Below are 19,255 nucleotides of genomic sequence, written 5' to 3' on the forward strand. Positions count from 1 at the left end.
CCCCCCGCTCCATCCCCGCGGGCTCCGGCAGCGCTGAGGGCGCCGGCTCTGAGGGAGGGGGGGCTCTAAAGGTTTTGGGGGCCCAAGGGCTGGCGGGCAGGGGGCTCGGGTGCTGAGGGGGGTTCGGGTATCTGGGGGTCGCTGGGGTGTGGGGGCCGAGGCGGGGGCTGAGGGGAGGGTGTGCGGTGGTTCCTGCCCTCAGGGGAGGGAGGAAGAGGCGGGAAAACACCGCGAGGGAAAAAGGGGGGAATGGTGAGGCCAGGACAGGAAAGGCGAGCAGCACCCCCTGGACTGCCCTCCCGAGCCCCTCAGGGAACCCCCGAGCCCCTCAGGGAACCCCCGAGCCCCTCAGGGAACCCCCAAGCCCCTCAGGAAACACCATCCCGTTCCCTCATGGTCCTCACAGCCCCCTAAAATCCCCCTCTCTCAGAACAGCCCCCTAAAATCCCTCTCTCAGAACATCCCCCTCTGCCCCCACCCAACCCCTCATGAGGGTCCTCACAGACCCTCCTGGCCCTCCAAAATCCCCCCGTCAGAGCTCCTTCCCCGTCCAAGCCCCCCATGGATCCGTGCAAGCCCTTCAGGGACCCCCATTCCCTAATGGGTCCTCTCAGTCCCCCCCCTCAAATCCTCCTCTCAGACCCTCTCCCACTCCCCAGCCCCCCCAAAGCTCCTCATGGACCTCCAAGCCCCTTAGGACCCCCACATTCCCTCATCAGGGTCCTCACAGACCCTCCCAGCCCCCCAAAATCCCCCCTCCCTTTAGAGCTGCACCCCCCATTCCTACTGCCCCCCTTCCCAGCCCTTCGTGGGCCCCCCAGACCCTTCATGGGCCCTCTCAGGGTCCTCACAAACTCTCTAAACCCCCCATTTAGAGCCCCCCCCACACTCTCACAGCACTCCCGTGGCCCCCCAAACCCCTCAGGACCCCCCAGTCCAATGAAGCCCCTCAGAGCCCTCCCAATCCCTCCCCTCTCTGGTCAGAAACCACCTTCAGGTCCCACTCAAGACCCCCATTCCCCTCAGCCCCCTCCTAAAATCCCTTTAGATCCTCCATAATCCCCTGAGGACCCCCCAAATCCCCTTCACAGCACCCTCAGGCATCCCTAATTCTCTCAGCGCCCCCAAAATCCCCCTCAGAGCATTCCCTGGCACCCCTCATTCCCTCAGTGCCCCCCCAAATCCCCCTGAGAGCCCACTCCAAACTTCCCAATCCACTCCTGACCCCTCCAAGGCCCCCTGATCCCTTCAAGATCTCCCCAAACGCCCCTCTGGGGCCATTCAGAGCCCCCCAATCTCCTCATGACCCCTCCAAGTCCCCTTCAGAGCCAGCTTATCCAGAGAGATGCTGTGCTTATTGTTATCCAAAGCATCCTAAACATTAATTAAAATGAATTAAAATTAAGCACAAATGAATTCAAAACGCTTTCAGTGTTTTGGGTCTAGCAAGGCAAACTGCTGCATCATTTGTTAAGGAAAATGTTCTTTACAGTTTAAACTCCTTAAAAACAGCCAACATCTAAGTACAGTTTCTGGTTAACGTTATTTGACGACTAATGTTTAGTATAATCTTTATATTTTCTGCCTTCTTTCAAGATGAAATCTGCAATGAGTAAACGTAAGCAGAAGGAGACCTGTGGAGCAAGTGCTGAGTGCATTTCACAGGTCAGGAGCAGCTTCATTCATGACTTTGGTTTTGAGTTAGGGAATTTTCCACCCTCTGCTACCCACATAATTCCATATTTTTTTTATTAGACCAGTTAAAAAGACTTGTACAGATACTGGATGTAATTTCTAGGGCTGTAAATGGTTTTTGTATTTCTTTCAGCTTCTCACCTGATTGTTTCCTTCAAGTGTTACAGTAATATTCTACTTCTTGGATCCTTAATAAAAAGGTTAAAGGATGTCCTTGTGCTTTTGTGGCAACAGATTTGCATAAATCTATTTTTGTCTAATTAGATTCTTTATTTTCTAGTTTGTAGGGCAAATGAGAATCCAGGTGACTTTTTTTAGCAGCTGCCAAATGAGTTTTCAGTTTGTTTGTTTGTTTGTTTAACCTTTTATTCTTCGGTTTTCTGAAAGTGGCTGCTTAAACCTGTGCTGCATCTTGTAGGGAATTACCTCTGGGTCAGTGATTTCTTACATTTCCATCTCTTCCCTTCATTTACCTGTAAAAACTATTTATAGCAGGAAAACCTTTTCACTTATGGAGGGGCAATGCTGTTCAGATTATTGATTTTTACTTTCAAGACCTCTGTGTCCTTGATGACAGCAAATATTTACATGTCACAGAATATTTGTAACGGCACAAACGTGCACATTTCACAATTATTTTATTGCCATATTTACACTATTGGGACATTGTGGTGTTTGAAGCACCAAAAATTCTCCTGGGGTAAAAGAAGATAAATTCTTATCTTTGTAGGTGCAAAAGATTCTACGTGAAAGGTTCTGTCACCGGCCCAGTGCTACTGGAAAACTGTTTGGGATTGAATTCCAGTACAGGTGAGTCAGCAGCCTCAAATCCTGAGTCATTTCTAATTGAATTACAGGAGAAAAAAAATCAGGTGAAGTCAGAATCTTCTGCTGCATCTGTTTTTCAGAATTATACTGGCTTAAATGACCTGCAGCACAGGGCTTCTAAAAATTCTTTGCCTCAGATTTTAAGAGGTTTTGTACAACTGTTCCTTGCTGGTTTTGTCAGGCTCTGAGTTTTGGATTTCTTGGCCTTGTTTCACACCTGTCATTCCTGGAACAACTTTATTTTTTTTTTTTTTTGAGCCTGAAAGATACTTTTAGTGCACGTTCTGAGGCTTTGTTTAACGGCCTGGCCAAGCAAAAAGTTAAATTTTCTTGCTGTGAACCTTTATTTTCACTTCATATTTCCTCCTGTTCGTTGGTAAGCTGTATAGAAACTAAATTTAAACTTTGGATGGATTATAGAATTTAAATTTAAACTTCATGGGTTTTGAAGTAGAAACCCATATTTAAAACAAACCTGCCTCTTGGGGTCATCCAGATGTGGAGATCAGAGTTACTGTGACAGTAACACTGTCCCAATCATCTTCCAGATGGGGGTCAAAGCCTGAAAATAGCAACTGTGTATCTAAAGAACTTGTTTTAAACTATCAGTTTTTTCCCAAGAGTAACTTTGTGCAAGTGGAGTCACCTGATGTGAGCAATGGTTTCTTTTACAAGAGAGAAAGTAACATTGAATAAAAAGTGTAGTGTTACCTCCATGCAGGTATTTATTTATATTTATGTGCTTCCCAGCTCTTGCTTTTCCTTTCCCAAGAGGGATCAGGGCTCTTGGCTGTAGTTTGCCCTCAAACAGGGAGCAAACCCACATCCTACAGCTGTTCCATGGTCAGCAGTTTTTAGGAGTCCTTTAACTCCTTTAAAGATGGTGTGAGGTGATGAATCTGTCTAAAGATAATTTAAAGTTGTCCTTTGTGGCAATGGAAAATGAAGCTCAGTATTGCTGTTACCATTCCCAAGCTTGCAATGCCTAAATTTAGGCACTAGATCAGTTTTGTGAACACTGTCAAAATGAATATATTCCACCAGATTATTATTCATTTTTGCTGGTGTCAAGGTTTTCCTTTCATGTGTTAGCCAGCCTTCCTTTTTGGTGTGTGGTATCACAGGAAGCAATCCTTTTCTTAAAGAAAGAAATAACTATTGAAGTCTGTCCTTTCATGGTGGGGAACTGCAGAACTTTATGAATTAGTGATACCCTCAACTTCTTTTGTGTTTTAATATTTTAAACTATTTTAAGAGCTCTGATCACTCAGCCCTCTGTGCTTTATTGTATTACATTTTGCATGGCCTGAGAGAAAACTTGCTACATTTTCAGCTTTCTCTTATTCTCTGAATTTTCCTGAGTTTCAGTGAATGTTTTCTGCTTTGAGGTTTTCATCCTGTTGCTGTTTCCATCACAGACATTTGCTGGAGCTGCTGAAAAGAACCACCTTGCATGGAGAGAGTAATTCTGCCCTCATCGTTGGGCCCAGAGGATCAGGGAAGACCACGGTAGGAACAGCCAGTAGAAGTTCATCAAATTAAGCAAGTCCAATTAAACACGAGCTGCACGACCCCACTGAAGTCCTGGGAGCTTTTGGAGCTGCATTTTCATCTCTGCTTCTTTCACATATAAATTCAAAACATTCCAGGACTTCTTCTGAGCTAATTCTGTGGAACAACAATGTGGAGAAATGGGCTCCTTACAGTTGTCTTTGCAATTAAAACCACCTTTTGATCACTCTGTAATTAACCTCCTCTTCCTGTTGGGCCCCCACTGTAAAAATGACTGAAAAGGCTTCCAAAAGCTGTAAAAGTCTAAGGAGTGGGTTTCTACACAGCTGCTTTTATATAAAAAAGGATCAAGTGTCTCAATCCTGTTTAAAATGTGTCAAAGAATGTTGTTACCTAAATGGCCAGGAGGTACCATGGTGGTGGTTGTGGTTTATAAGTTGTAGGTTTGTGTTTTAAAGGAACTCCCTTTTATTTGAAGTATGTGAAGGGATGACATGGAACTGAAGTGTTTTATCCTTCAATATTATCACTCAAGTCTTTTATGTTTGCATCAATATATAATGTGCTAAATAGATTGGCTGTTACTGCAGGAGGTATTCAAGATGGAGCAATTAGAAAAAATTCCATTGGAAGTCTTCCCAAGTGGCCTTCAGGCTTTTAAATAAGTTGAGTAGAAACAAGTTAATAGATGTTAAACACATCCAGGCTGACAGCAGTCACCCTGTCACTTTGTTGGTTACTTATTTTGCATTTCCAAACCAGTGTTGTCACCGTTTTATGTTACCCAAGATGCTCCAGAGGAAGGAAAACCCCCAAAATACCATGGAGTGGTGGTGGGGAAGGAGTTGATAAACCAGTGGCAATTAATCTTCTCATCATGAACTTCTGTATTTTTTTTTTCCTTCCCAGTTATTAAATCACGTCTTAAAAAACCTCAGGGGAATGAAACAAGTTAGAGGGAACCTCTTGGAAGTTCACCTGAATGGCAAGTAACTCAGCATGGATCCAATGTGATGTTATATCCAGTTCTAATCCTGTATATCCTGAATATTTATACAGTTTGGTTTCAGGAATTTAGCGTGGCCTCAGTTCTGGGCAGGTTTGTGAGCTCCAAAATGCCTCCCTTTGTGTTTCTCTGTGCAGAGACAACTTTTGTGCTTTGAGTGACCAAATTAAGTAACTTGTTAGATATGGAAAATTCCTGTCTAGCCTGATTTTTTTTAAAAAAGCCAAAGCTTTGGAAGGCTGGAAAAAGAGGGAGAGAGAAGCTTCTGGATGAGTTTGTAGTGGGAGTGAAGGAGAACTGCCAGTTCTTCACAGACATCACTTTATTTCAGGGCTCCTGCAGACGAGTGATAAAGTGGCCCTGAAGGAGATCACCAGGCAGCTGCAGCTGGAAAACGTGGTTGGGGATAAAGTCTTTGTGAGTATCTTCACTCTAAATTCCCTCAAAAACCCTTGTCTGGAAAAGTGGCTTTGTGGAATGCTTGGTCCTTGGAGGAGGAGGAAGAAAGGACAGTCTCTCTCCACAAGCCCCTAAGTGGACCAAAGTGAAGCACTCCAAGGAGACTTTATTCAGAGGGGTGGGGTATTTTGTAAGCATTGCTTTTAACATTTCAAGAGTTAGCAAATTAACCAACCAAAAAAGCAGGTTCTTTAGTGTATTGGTATTTTTAGTGTATCAATATATCTGCAACCTTTTCTATTTCATAGGGAAATCCATCCAGGCTTCCTCGAGCTCTCGTTTTGCATGGAATTTCCATTAAAATATTTGCTTCTATTGACCTTTTCCCAAAGATAAACTCATTTACACAGGTGCTGAATTCAGTCATAAAGATTAAATCTCATTTATTTGAGTGTGAAATAACTTGGGCCACACTCATCAGAGCTACCAGAGCTTGTTGCCCCTTACTCAGGGAGTGTTCTGGATTTGCAGGAATGTCCTTCTCTCCATAGAAACATTCCCTTTCTTCTGGAACTCACATTCAGGGAGTAAATTGGCTTTTCTGCCACCCTTGACAGGGCTTGTGGTGTTGGGTTATAGTTATTTCCCATCTCACAACTGGTGTGTGAGGTGAGAAATGCAGTGTATGTGTGTAAATCTGTGTGTAACTGGAGCAGGATGGTCACAGTTATTCATTGTTTTCTGCCACGAGTGTTTTGTCCTTTCATCTCTTTAATAAAGCTGCAAATTAAAACAAAACCTGCATCCTGCTCACTCTCAGTGGAACACAATAGGTGGCACTTTTTCCACGTGTGCAGCTGGAAAATGAGGATGCAACAGCTAGTTAAGGGAAGATGAAGCTACTTGTAAATTTAGCCTGTTGCAGCCATCCTTCTGATCACTAATTTTTGCCTGTCTGAGGCAGTTTGGGGATTGCAGGCTGGAAAAAAAAAAAAGCTGGATGGATGTAGAATTAACCCTTATTTTTCTTGCTCTGAAGAGGTTATGATTATACAGCCTGAAGTGACAGAAGTTTTGGAAAGCAGGGTTTTGGAAGGGGATGGCCTTCAGTCCCTGCCTAAACTTGCTGCAGTTCAACAATTCAGAGAATGCCATCAAAAATCTCTTTTTCTTCTCCGTGCAGGGCAGTTTTGCTGAAACCCTCGCGTTCCTCCTGGAAGCTTTGAGGAAAGGTAAAGGAAAATAACCTTTGGTGGGAATTATTGTGTCCTCCCCTGTAGCTGGGCAGAACAAAGTCAAAACCTTCTCAGTTCTTTGGCATGTTTTTCTTTCTGCCCCATGAAAGGAGGGCTTAGTTAAGAGTTAAAGATGTAAAAATGTCAATTATTCAAGCTGTAATTAGTGAAAGCCTTAGAGGGGGAGCTCTGGTGGTGGAGTTACCTGCTGACTTTCCAACTGCTCTGCAGGAGACCGAACCAGCAGCTGCCCAGTGCTGTTTGTCCTGGATGAGTTCGACCTGTTTGTCCATCACAAGAACCAGACCCTGCTCTACAACCTCTTTGACATCTCCCAGTCAGCCCAGACTCCAGTGACCATCATTGGGCTCACCTGCAGGCAGGTAAGAAACTCCACCTCCTCCTTCCTTTTTAAAGTGCCTTTTGCCTTACCTGGAATGTTTTCTTCTCTCCTGGAATGTTGTTTTATTATTCCCTAAGAGACTTTTCTAAATGAAGAGTTTTTCTCACTTTGGAATTGGGAAGGATATGATAATAATAATAATTTGTGCTGAGAGCAAACATCAAATGACCAAAAAAAAAAAACCACCTGCAGAGCCTTCAGTTTTACTACTCCATTTCTAAGGAGACTTGGCTTCTGTTACACTGTTTTATATTATATTATATTTTACTCTTTGGAGGAGCTCCTGGGCATTTCTTGGTCAGCAAGAACAGACTTGTTCTTGCCCTTTTTAAGCCCTTCAGTGCTTCAAAAAGATTCCTTGTCCTCAGGCCAATGATTTCAGCACTTCAATAGGGCACTTTTCCTGTAATATTGGCACGTTCAAAATAGGTTTAGGATCCAGGTTAAATCTCCTGTGATATTTGTATGATGTGATTATGTATCTAACCAATTTGCAGCACTGTGGAAACTTTATAAAGATTAAACTGTTTTCTGAATTAACAGGGTTGCTGGTGAGGAAGAAAAATAATGAAGATATTTCATCAATCCTGAATCTGGGGTTTGTCTGGGTTTAGGTGACACTTTTTGAGTGTAATTTAGGAATTGTCTTCAGAGCTGCCCTGATAGTTTTTTCTGAGGGATGTTTTTTTTTGCTCTTAAGTGTTTTTTTTTGTTTGTTTGTTTTTTAAGCTGTATTGTCTCAGTCTGACAACAGGCACGTGGTGTGACCACACCGACACCTTGCCTGGAGTTTTGGATGCAATGTCTTGATTCCAGGCTGAAGGAGCTGAACCATTTCCATAATCTCTGGAGAAACGTGGCAGGGTTTCCTAGCAACTGCTGATCCTGTGTCATGTGGGGCATCACGTGGGCTGGGGAAAGGCTTCTCAGGCATTTCCAGCCACATCCATTCAAACAGTCAGCAAAGGTCTTGTTGGAACATTTGAAGCCTGAGAATTTAATGATTCTCTCTTTTTTTCAGCACCTTTTACTCGGGGAATTTGTCTGTACTGTGGCAAAGAATGCACTAAATTAATATCCTTTTTTAATTAGTGTTTTTCCTTTTCTTTTAAATCAAGGATATCCTGGAGCTCCTGGAGAAGAGAGTAAAATCAAGGTTCTCTCACAGACAGATATATTTGTTGAATTCCTTTGATTTTAAACAGTACATGAAGATATTTAAGGAGCAGCTTTCCCTTCCTGCTGAATTTCCTGATGAGCCTTTTGCACAGAAATGGAATGACAATATTCAGGTATTTAAAGCTTTTTGTCCTTGGCTTCAGTAAAAATTCTACAGTAGGACCAGTTTATAAGTGTAAAGCTTTTACCTAAGATTGGTATTTCCTTTCACTCTTTGAGTTTATGGAATAAATTAAATTATGATAGAGAGTCATTGCTTATTGAAGTTTGGAGGTAACATGGTCACAGAAAATTGAAGTTAGACAAGAAGAATTGTATTGTCAGCCACAAGCTGAGCTCTTTCAAAGAATTAGCTAACTCTTATTTTTCCAGGTGAGTATAAAATTGAGATGATTTAAATATCACTTTATTTTTATTTTTTAGCATCTCTCAGAGGATAAAATTGTGCAGGACGTGCTGCAGAACCTTTTCCACCACACCAAGGACCTGCGCTCGCTCTATTTCCTCTTGGTATGTGTTTGGAGATATATATATTTATATATAAAACACCTTCTTTATTCACAACAATCAATAAACAGCTCTGGTGGTTTTTCCAGCAGGGTTTTGGTTTCTTGCAGCTTCATCAGTCCATTCTGTGTCAGTGAATGGGGGTAATTCCAGCTTCTGTATTCCAGGTGCCTTGGAAGGGTGTCCTGTTTAATTCAGGCCTTTGGGTGTTTGACTCTTTCCAAGGCTTTCCATTTATAAAGCAAAAATGTAGGTGAAACACTTTCAAACTGTTTTTCCCTTTCTGATGTTCTTTTTGCTTTCTGGTGAATCCTAAAAGCTGCTCATGTTGAAACCTGCTTTTTCTGCCATTAAGTCACCTGTTGCATCCAAATATTCCTCCTCTTTCACTAAATCTGTTCCTATACTAAACCTTCTTTTTCTTCCTGCTAAACCTGCAGCCTTGTTCTTCACATGGAGGAAATGCTTTTGCTTCCTTTTATCACTTGCAGGATCACATAAAATCCCTTCATGAACTCCATGATGAGGCACCACGTTGTTTCCCAGAGCTGGTTTCCTGGATGGAACAATCCAGGGAGCCCAGCTGCCATCCCTAATTCATCCACTGCTATGACACAAGTCCAGGAAATGGGATATTAATCCCAAATCTTGAGGTGCTGGAGGCAACTAATCCATAGAAATGCTGAGCTGGAAGTTAACTCTGATCTCCCAAATGTTATCCAGCATCAAGGGCCTGAGGAAGCTTCCAGAAGTTTTATTGGTAGTTTGGAATGTTCCCAGTTATCTTAGGGGGGAGAGAAGGAAGGGCTCCTCACTGTGTGGGGAAAAAATGGCCCTGGGAAGACTTCTATGTTCAGGAAGTAGGAGGGAATGCTGGCAGGGAACTTCTCCCCATCACCACAATTCCAGATTGTTTCTAGTCCAGGGGCACCCCAGTCTGTCCCTGTGGCCTGAGAGTCAACTTCCCAATTGTTTTCTGCAGCATGTTCTGAACTTTCCCTTTGGAAAGGGGTTTTTTCACTCTGAAATCATTTTTCCAATAAAAGCACAGAATACAGATAGGAACAGGGATGAATGAGGAGTTCCTGGACAAACTCTGGAGAAGAGAAAGCTCTGGGGAGACCTGAGAGCCCCTTCCAGGGCCTAAAGGGGCTCCAGGAGAGCTGGAGAGGGACTGGGGACAAGGGATGGAGGGACAGGACCCAGGGAATGGCTTTAAACTGAAAGAAAGTAGTTTGAGATGGGATTTGGGGAAGAAATTGAGGGTGGAGAGGCCCTGGAATAGAATTCCCAGAGAAGCTGTGGCTGCCTCTGGATCCCTGGAAGTGTCCAAGGCCAGGTTGGAGCATCCTGGGCTGGTGGAAGGTGTCCCTGTGTACAAAAGCAGGTGTAAAACAGTTGTAAGTCCTTCTTGCAGCAGTTGCTGAAGTGCTGATCCATGGGAATGGATCCAAACAGGTTCCTCAGGGTTTATCTCCTCCAGTGGGGAGGCTTTGAAGTTTTAAGCTTGGAAAACCTTCCTGGCAAAGGGGGGTCATAACTCCAGCTCTTAGTGAGGTTTCCAATACGTGTCTGTGGGAATTCTATTCCTGAATGTTTCTAGGAGGTGACTGTGGGAGAAAGGAGCTGCCGTGCATCCCGTCTCCAGGCAGGAATTGTGTGTTCCTCAGGACTGGGCTGAGCAGTGTGTCCTTGTTTGCAGATGCTGGCTGTGAGTGCAGTGAGCGTGCAGCACCCCCTGCTCACGGCAGCAGACCTGCAGGAGGCCAGCAGGCAGCACAGCACCGACTCCAAGGCCAACATCGTGCACGGTAAAGCTCAGCCTCTTCCCAAAAAACACCTCTCAGGACACAGGGAAGTGTCAGGTCCCCCCCCTGAAATCCCCCTGGTGCAAGAGACAGGGATAACCTGAGCTCACTTGAGCTCCTACATCTGGGGATAGAACTGCCAAATTATAGACTTGAATTTCTTGCTTTTTCATTTTTTAACATTCTTGCTTCAGACACATGGAAAACAAATGTTCTCTCCAATTCTGAATTATTTTTTTTACATAATGAAGGTAAATAAATAACACAAATGGATGAGGCCTGGAGCATAAAAAAAATAGAGGAACAGATACAGTGAGTGAACTGTTTGTGCTTCTGATGTGCTTAAGGGGAATCCTGAGGGCTCTTGTCTTTCCCTGCAGGTTTGTCCGTGCTGGAAATCTGCCTCATCATAGCCATGAAACACCTGAATGATGTGTATGATGGAGAACCCTTCAACTTCCAGATGGTTTACAATGGTGAGAGGAATCCTGAGCTTCACAGACACCAAATCACTCCCTGTCCCCTCACTAATCCTTTTTTTAAAATCTGTCACTGACACAGAATTCCAGAAGTTCATCCAGAGGAAAGCACATTCCATGTACAACTTCGAAAAGCCAGTTGTCATGAAGGTGAGCCTGAAATGATATTTTTTTAAATTGTAAAGCATTTAGAAAGTGGGTTTATTTTCTAGAGCACAGATCTGAGGGGTGAGATGCAACCCCGGGAGGGAACTGGGGTGTTTTGGGGCTGGCAGGGGCTTTGGGAGTGCCTGGCTCCTGGCAGGAATGACTTCACCTTCCCTGGATTTTAGGCCTTTGAACACTTGCTGCAGCTGGAGCTGGTGAAGCCCCTGGAAAGGCCGTCGGCGCGGGCGCAGCGGGAATATCTCCTGATGAGGCTGCTGCTGGACAACACCCAGATCATGGATGCCCTGCAGGTGTATCCCAACTGCCCCACGGACGTGAAGCAGTGGGCAGCCTCCTCCCTCAGCTGGCTCTGAGCTCCTGGCACAGCAGAGCTCTGGCAGGGAAGTGCCAGCACCAGGAATGTTACCCACAGGAGGGCGTTTGGATTAGTGAATTCTTGGAAGAAGCCTCCTGTGCTGATCCATCTGGGATGGATTTGAAGGAGAACTACTCTGATGTTGTGTCCCAGCGGCCAAAACTGTCACTGACTCCAAGGCTCAGGTGCTTTAGCTCAGCTCGGTGCCAACTTCTCCTCATTGCACACAACCTCCACTTGGAGAAATCCAACTCCTTGGAGTTTCTCCCTCTGGATCCTGGCTCAGGACACGCTGCCCTCCCAGCTCCGGGGTGGCCCTGGCAGTGCTGCAGCACAGCCACACCAGCTCACCTCTACTCCTCCTCCTCAAATCTGACCTGGAAAATTTACTCAATTAAATCTGTACCCGCAGCAAAATTTACCTAATTAAACCTTTGAATCCCAACAAGCTTCAGCTGCAACTGGTGGTTTGTGCCACCTTCTGCTGTTTCCAACTGAAGTGTGATGTGAGCACACAACTGCAGTGTGATGTGAGCAGTGTATCCCGGCACAAGGACGGTTTGGGAATGCCGCTGGAGCCGGCTGGGAGCGCTGCCCTGGACTCTGCTGTCAGCTCTGGGGTGAGAAGCCCTTTGCACTCAGAGGGTTTTTTATTTTCCTCTTTGCTTCCCAGAGGTCCTGCCTGCACACCTGCACATCCCGAGGGGCAGAGCAGGGAAGGAATCTTGGAATGGTTAGGGCTGGAAGGGACCGAGAAGATCTTCATGATCCAGGTCCTGTAAGTGATGCCACTGCTGCACAGTTTATATGAGATTTTCCTGCAGCAGCTTTTCTCCAGGAAGGAAAGTGTGGATTCAGCCAACCCCAATCTCCCTGTTGGAGTGGAGCTCATGGAATTCCAGCTGGCCTTGTAAAATGGGAGGGGTTATCCACTGCTTCCTGGGGAGCTGTGGGACAGGCAGCTCTCATGGAAGTGGTTGCTTTGCCCATCCCTGGAGAAGGAAGAGGTAGCCAAGCCCTGACCTTGGGCTGCAGCAGTGGGAATATCAGTGGCTGTGTGTGGAATTCCCAACACACGGCTTCTCCTGGCACTGCCCTGGGAACAGTGTCTCACCCTCCTCAGTGCACTGCAAATAGGGATAAAAAACAAGGGATAAAATACAGGGAATGCTGGAGTGTCCTGACACAGAAGAGGTGAGTTTTCCCTCAGAAGTGCTGGAGTTGAGGCAGATTCTCCCTTTGCTTCTCACCAAATTTGACCCGTAACACCTTCCCCTTCTCTTTTTTTTTGCCACCAAACTCCCAGTGTGGCTGGAGAACAGCCCCACCTGTTGAAAGCCAGTTTAAAAGGAGGCATTTGCAAGTCAGAGTAGTCACATTTTTTATTTTCCCGTTGGGGCAATAGGGCAGAGTATACATTTGTATTTGTACAATATTTAACAATCACTTTATTGAGGGTTGGGGAGGGGGGGGTTGGTTGGTTTTTTTAGCACTTGCAGAAACCCAGCAAGTACCTTTTGACAGTAGTACAACAACCTGTGCCCAAAACACTGACAAATACAGAGAGGAAAGGTAAAGAAATCGCTCCCCAGACTCGAGAGGGAACGAAGAGGAGATGGACTGAAACAAAATGAAAGGAGGAGGGAGAACAAAAGCAGTTCCTGCTGGTTGAGTATCTGAGGTAACAGATGTTCCATCAAGGATGCTACTGGAGTCCTGTTGCCCATGGATGTGTATTGCAGCTTCCTGTGTTTTGTACCACAAATGTCTTACAAGAGGTTCAAAAAGCTGGAGGAGGAGCAGAGGGGGGGCCCTACCGGTGGTGTCAGTGCTGAGGTGAGCAGGACACGGTTTGTCACACCCAGAGCTGGCCCTGGAGCACTGCACCCGCCTGCCTTGGGTATTTCCATGTTTCTGGTGTGGTTTGGGAATAGCCCAGGAATGCCAGCGCTGGTGGAACACCCCCCATGGGCCTGGGCTGAGGGGGAGCATGAGCGGAGTCGTGCGGGACGGGGACAGGAACATCTCAGCCTCTCACACAGAAACAACACCTGGGGCTCAGGGACCACTCCAGGGCCATCCCTGGAGCCAGGGGACAGGAAGGGACAATGGCCACAGTATTCCCTAGCACCAGGCTCCCTGGATCCTGCCCTGGCAGCTCAACTCAGTCAATGCTCCAGAAGCGAAAGCAGAATTCATGTCCAAACCCCTGTGAGAGCAGCTGGACAGGACAGCCCAGGGGAGACCAGTTTGACCAGTTAAAAAGCATTTCCAAGGAGCAGCCTGTTCTCAGGGACGCTACATCACGCTGTTAAATCCCAGGAAATGGGAGCAGGACAAGAACTGAGCCGGGATAGCCAAAGGCAGAGTGAAAAGGCAGAGGTACAAGTGCTGTGAGAACCCGAGGTTGAGGGAAACACAAATGCTGGACATTTTACACATGATCAGGGTTTGCATCAGATCTCAGAGAGCACAGAATTAAACTCCTTTTTTACTCCAGTTTTGCTCCTTGGGAGCCCAGAGGTCTCAGGGAGTACAAGTGGGTTGGGATTTGTTCAGAACTCCGTTCCTGTCCTGTGTGTGGGGGAAGTTAAAATTAAAACTGGATTAAAAAGGGAAGTGTCACAAATGTCCCAAAGTGGAATTCTCCCCCTTGGAGCAGGTCCCTCAGGCACAGACGTGACCAACAGCGACACAGCCCTGGGTGGAACATCAGCCCTTCCCTCCCTCCCTTTCTCCATCACATCCCACCATTCCCAGGGATGAAGTCCCCTCTCAGGGCTGCACAGATCCAGGCTCCAGCCACCCTTCCGTGAGCTCCCAGCTGCACTGTTAAAGCTGTTTTCCAAAGACATGGACTGGACAGACAGGGAGAACACGGACACACACTCAGCACACCGGGGGCTGCTGCCGGGTCTGTGCTCCCATTCCAACATTTATTGTACTTGGAATTTTGGGGAAAGGATCCCATAAACGTGGTGAGCCAGCACTGGGAGCAGCACTGCAGCACCCAGCTCCCAGTCACCCTAATTCCAACACAAGGTGTGACATCCTGAACTCCAGTGTTGGAGCTGGGAAAGCCACTTCCATGTTTTTCCTCATTTTTGGCCAGTCTGTGCTATGGATATTTGTTACCTTGGAATGGTCGTTGCATATCGTGAGCACAACTAATTATCCCTGAAATTTCGGATCTGGAATCTGGAGCCAGAACTCTTGGTGTGACTCCAGGATAAACCTGTGGATCACAGGGAGCGTGAGCTGCACTCCTGGGGGATGGCACAAGCTTGGAGTGGAGGGAATTGCAAATATTCCAAGCAGAGAGTGAGAAACTGGGGGGGGAGAACTGAGCTTCCTGAGGTGATCCTGGAACAGGGACACAGCCCCCACTGTTTGCTGGGACAGGGAACACGCGGCGACCTCGGCACGAACATAAATAGGAAAAAAAAGACTTTTTAAAAAAAAAAAAAGAACAAGAATTCAGAGCTTTCCAGTGTCACAGCTCACAGAAAATTAAAAAAAAATAAAAGTCATGCTTAAGTTTTCAAATATTCCTCAGACACAGCAAACCTAAATAGTATCAGTTAAATAAATGGATGAGATACTCTGGGAAACAGAGGGAAAAGCTTTCAACTAAAAGAGGAAGGAAATTTTTTCTCTCAATAAACAGCACTTTTTCTTTTTTTTTATACACAACAAGCGAGTACAAGAAAAGGCTAAAAAACACGGCTCTGGGAATGGCCATTCCTGGGGGCACCTTCCCCTTCTTAAATAACACAGGGAGGGGGAATAACATCATTTACAAAACACGGAGCGGTTCGTTATCCCAATTAGTGTTGTCGACGATAATTTAGGAGGTGGAACTGAGGTATACCTGGTTTTGAGGGAGGTTAAGTAATACTTGGAAGCCTCTTTGCTCTATCCCATTGATTCCTCTCGTTTCTGTACACGGAACAGCAGCACACGGAACATTCACAAGCTGTGTCGTAGTCGCGTCACAACGAGTCATTTTGATAGAAACGACGACGAATGCAATAAAAACAAAGTTACCCTTTTTTTTGTCGGTTTGTTTTTCTTCTTCTGTCGTTTTGTTTTTTTTTTTTTAAATCTGAAATGAAATGGTTTTTTGTTTTTGTGTTTTTTCCTCGATTTTAAAAAAAATAACAGCAGTTCGTTTAAGGAATTCAGTCTCTTCTGCCAGGAATTAAGAAATCGGGTGTCAGTGTTTAAAACGCTCGTTCAGCCCCGACAGGTCCATATTCTTCATGTAAGTCCCTCGTCGGCACGTGAGGGGTTCCGGCCACGTCCTTCAGGTGTGAGCAGGGAATGCAGGAAGTCTCATGGATCCACGCCGGGGAGGAGGAAGGGGCAAACAAAGGAGAAACACCTCTTGGTGATGTTCCAGAGAGACTTACCATCCATCCGCTCTTCCCACCGGCACGGCAGTGACGCCAGCGGCCCCCGCGCTGGAGCAGCTCCGCTGAAGAGTCCCGCGGTCACTTCCATGACCAGTGCAACTATCATAGACTGGATTCTTTGGGAGGAAAGTCCACGTTCGTCACCATTGTGACCACAGTCACGATGTCCTCTGTGGTTATAATGTTAGTCAGTTTTTGCATCTGGATGATCCTCTCCTCCACGCAGCCGGCGGAGAGCCGCGCCTCGGCGTCGTGATCCCAGCACTCCTCGATGGTCTCGCACAGCATCGCCATTCCCTGCGGAGCCAGGGACAAACGGGACACACCGAGTCAGGAAGGGGTCACCCAGCTAAAAAATAGCCATTTAAGGTCCACCTGCCAAATGTGAACCCTGGTGTCCAACAGGATGTGGTGCTGGATTTGGGTTTGATGGGACAGGACGCAGTGTTGAACTCGGGTTTGACGGGGCCTCGGGTCTGCTTTGCTATATTATTATTATTTATTACATTATTATAATATTATTATTATATTATTATGTGTTATATTATTATGTACTATATTATTATGTATTATATTATTCTGATATTTAAACAATACCCAGCACTGAGCAAACCCTTCCCCTGCAGTGCTCGGTACCATCACAGCGTTCCAGAGGTGAAATTCTTCAGCCACCAAGTGTCACTTCAGCGAAAAGTAACTCAGGAATCTCTCCTTTCCCCAAAAACCTTGTACAATCATTTTCTAACACTCAAAGAGTATTCTAAGATGAAGAACACACTAATCTGCAGCCCATTTAATTCCTACTAGAATTATTAAATTCTTCCCAGGACACCCCACGGGCTGGGCAGGATTTGGGGCGGTTGGTTGGTAACACTTACAGAATGTTTCTGCCAACACTCCCTCAGGACAGGCCTCTTCTTTTTATGGACCACCACCTCCTGCATGTCCTCCAGGGAGGGGTGCTGGCCAATCTCCTCCTCAAAGGGCAGCATGTACTCATCCACGGGGCCTGCACGGGGAAAAGGGGTTCATCAGGATCCCGGAATGGCTCGGAAGGGACCTCAAAGCCACCTCGTCCCACCCCTGCCAGGGGCAGGGACACCCTCCTGGAGAAGCTGCTGGGACACACGACATCCCAGCCCAGGGAAAACACTCACACTCACTCAGTGGAATTTACTGCTTGAAAGACTGACTCAAAATGCAACTTTTCCAAACATATTTTGGAGCCTTTTCCCTTATCTTTGGGTAATCCTGACTTGTCCCAGCACCCACACGAGAATTCTCTTTTAAAACACTTGTAATTCGTGCTTCAAACTGAACGTGGGGCTGAACTCGGAACAAACCAGGTGTATTAACTCCAGGAGTTCCGCAGGAATTGTCTTTCTTGCCATGACAGGGAAGGCAGCAGGATTCCAGGTGTCAGATCGCTTTTCCTGGGATGCCAGAACGCTTTTCCTGGGATGCCAGAACGCTTTTCCTGGGATGCCAAACCCTGGAGAGGCTGCAGGCCAGTGACCACCCGTGGGTTCTCACCACCCCCTGATCCCATTGGCTTACACACACATGGAATCTCCCCAGCTCTCCCGAATCCCAGGGCAGGATTCCCACATCCCAGCTCTCCCGAATCCCAGGGAAGGATTCCCCCATCCCAGGCCGTGCCATACCGTCGGAGGCCGTGCAGCGCGAGGCCAGTTCCCAGAGCACCAGTCCCATGGCGTACATGTCGATCCTCAGGAACGCGTCCCTTTGGAAGTTGATGGCACCTTCCAGCACTTCCGGGGCCATGTACCGCCGGGTGCCCACCTGGAGGGGTGGGAATGGCCAGGATTAAACATTCCCATGCCCACTCCTAAATCTTGGAAGTTTCATCCCTTAAGTTTCTCCACATTATTGAATTGTAATATTCTTATCCAAATCCTCCAGCGGATAAAACAAGGGAGAGAGTTTGAGGGGGAATTTTCCGTGCTGGAGATTCCTGGGAATAAATGGGGATTTACCTGCCCGTGGGTGTCTCCTGCAGATTTTCCAGCCTCAAACTTTAGGGCCAGCCCGAAATCAGCAATGCAGGCTGTGAGGTTGTTCTTCAGCAGCACGTTCTTGCTTTTGATGTCCCTGCCAAGGTAAAGAGAAGACCCCAAAATTAGGGATCTAGGACATGGAATAGTGATGGAATTCTAAGGAAAAAGGAACATCATAACCCGGCATTGTGGTGTGGAAGGTAAGAAAATGATAAAGAGATAATTTAAGCAATAATCAATATAAATGCTATTATTTATAATATAATAATATACATATATAATAATATACATATATAATATATATTTATAATATAATATGCATTTATAATTTATATTATGAATTATATAACACTGATTTATATATAATTTATATATAGATAGAAGTATATAACAAATATAATATATAAAGAATTGATATAATATTAATATAATAAAAAAACAGTATATGAAAGGTAAGAAAATTATAAAATAGGTAAATTTAAACAATGAATACAAATTTTGTAATATAATATATAGTACATTATATATAATACATATTATTATATTATATATACTATATATCAGTACTATACATTATATATAATATATATCAATTATATATTGATATATAATATCAATACATTACTATACATTATATATAATATATATCAATTTATAGATAAATATATATTAAAAATACATAAAATATTTTATGTAATAATATAATAAAACAGAGTGATTAAGAAATAGATAATTTAAATGAGAATACAAATATTACTTACAATATAATATATACAACATGTAATATTAGTTTATATATAAACTTATATATAAATATATATTAATATATAAAATAATATTAATACATATATACGTATATATAAAAATACAATATAGAACAAATATATAAAATAATAGAATATTAATAGAAAAATATAAAATATATACTATATATAATGAGGCATGTGTATATATTATATATAAAAATATAAATATGTAAATAAATATATACCTATAAAATATGTATATAAATATATACATATAATATATATAAACATTATATATAGATATGTGTATATTATATATAATTATATATGAATATGTATATAAATCTATACATATAAAATATGTATATAAATATTTATATATTTTATATAATTACATATAATTGTATTATACATAAAAATTAATATAAATAAAATAATAATAAACCCTTGGAGCACCCTTGCACATCTTTATTCTTATGGGAACAAATAAGAGAGCAACTGG

General features: G+C 44.4%; 2 protein-coding genes across 4 annotated transcripts in view; one reads left to right on the top strand and one right to left on the bottom strand.

Annotated features, from left to right (window-relative positions):
• The first annotated feature begins 821 nt into the window (after positions 1-821).
• Positions 822-12,022, top strand: ORC4 (origin recognition complex subunit 4). 2 transcript variants are annotated; one of them, XM_027695779.1, is made up of 13 exons: positions 822-1,665; positions 2,426-2,505; positions 3,942-4,032; positions 4,945-5,020; positions 5,373-5,458; positions 6,624-6,672; positions 6,907-7,058; positions 8,284-8,370; positions 8,681-8,767; positions 10,467-10,575; positions 10,953-11,048; positions 11,134-11,201; positions 11,384-12,022. In XM_027695779.1, the coding sequence occupies exons 1-13, from the start codon at positions 1,597-1,599 to the stop codon at positions 11,570-11,572; spliced, it is 1,239 nt and encodes a 412-aa protein (XP_027551580.1). In that variant the 5' UTR covers positions 822-1,596; the 3' UTR covers positions 11,573-12,022. The 2 variants fall into 2 exon arrangements, with proteins under 2 accessions (XP_027551580.1, XP_027551579.1); XM_027695778.1 differs by having other exon boundaries at positions 824-1,665; positions 8,197-8,370.
• A 908-nt stretch (positions 12,023-12,930) lies between these two features.
• Positions 12,931-19,255, bottom strand: part of ACVR2A (activin A receptor type 2A) — a 49,621-nt gene continuing 43,296 nt past the window's right edge. For both annotated transcript variants that reach the window (XM_027695776.1, XM_027695777.1), the window contains 4 exons: positions 17,987-18,101; positions 17,654-17,792; positions 16,868-16,998; positions 12,931-16,286 (listed from right to left, as the gene is read on the bottom strand). In XM_027695776.1, coding sequence (XP_027551577.1) covers positions 16,092-16,286; positions 16,868-16,998; positions 17,654-17,792; positions 17,987-18,101 — 580 coding nt within the window. In that variant the 3' untranslated portion in view covers positions 12,931-16,091. The remainder of the gene's footprint in view (positions 16,287-16,867; positions 16,999-17,653; positions 17,793-17,986; positions 18,102-19,255) is intronic.

The sequence above is a fragment of the Neopelma chrysocephalum genome, unplaced genomic scaffold (genome assembly GCF_003984885.1).
Source record: "Neopelma chrysocephalum unplaced genomic scaffold, ASM398488v2 Primary Assembly neopelma1_103b, whole genome shotgun sequence".
Classification (NCBI taxonomy): Eukaryota; Metazoa; Chordata; class Aves; order Passeriformes; family Pipridae; genus Neopelma; species Neopelma chrysocephalum.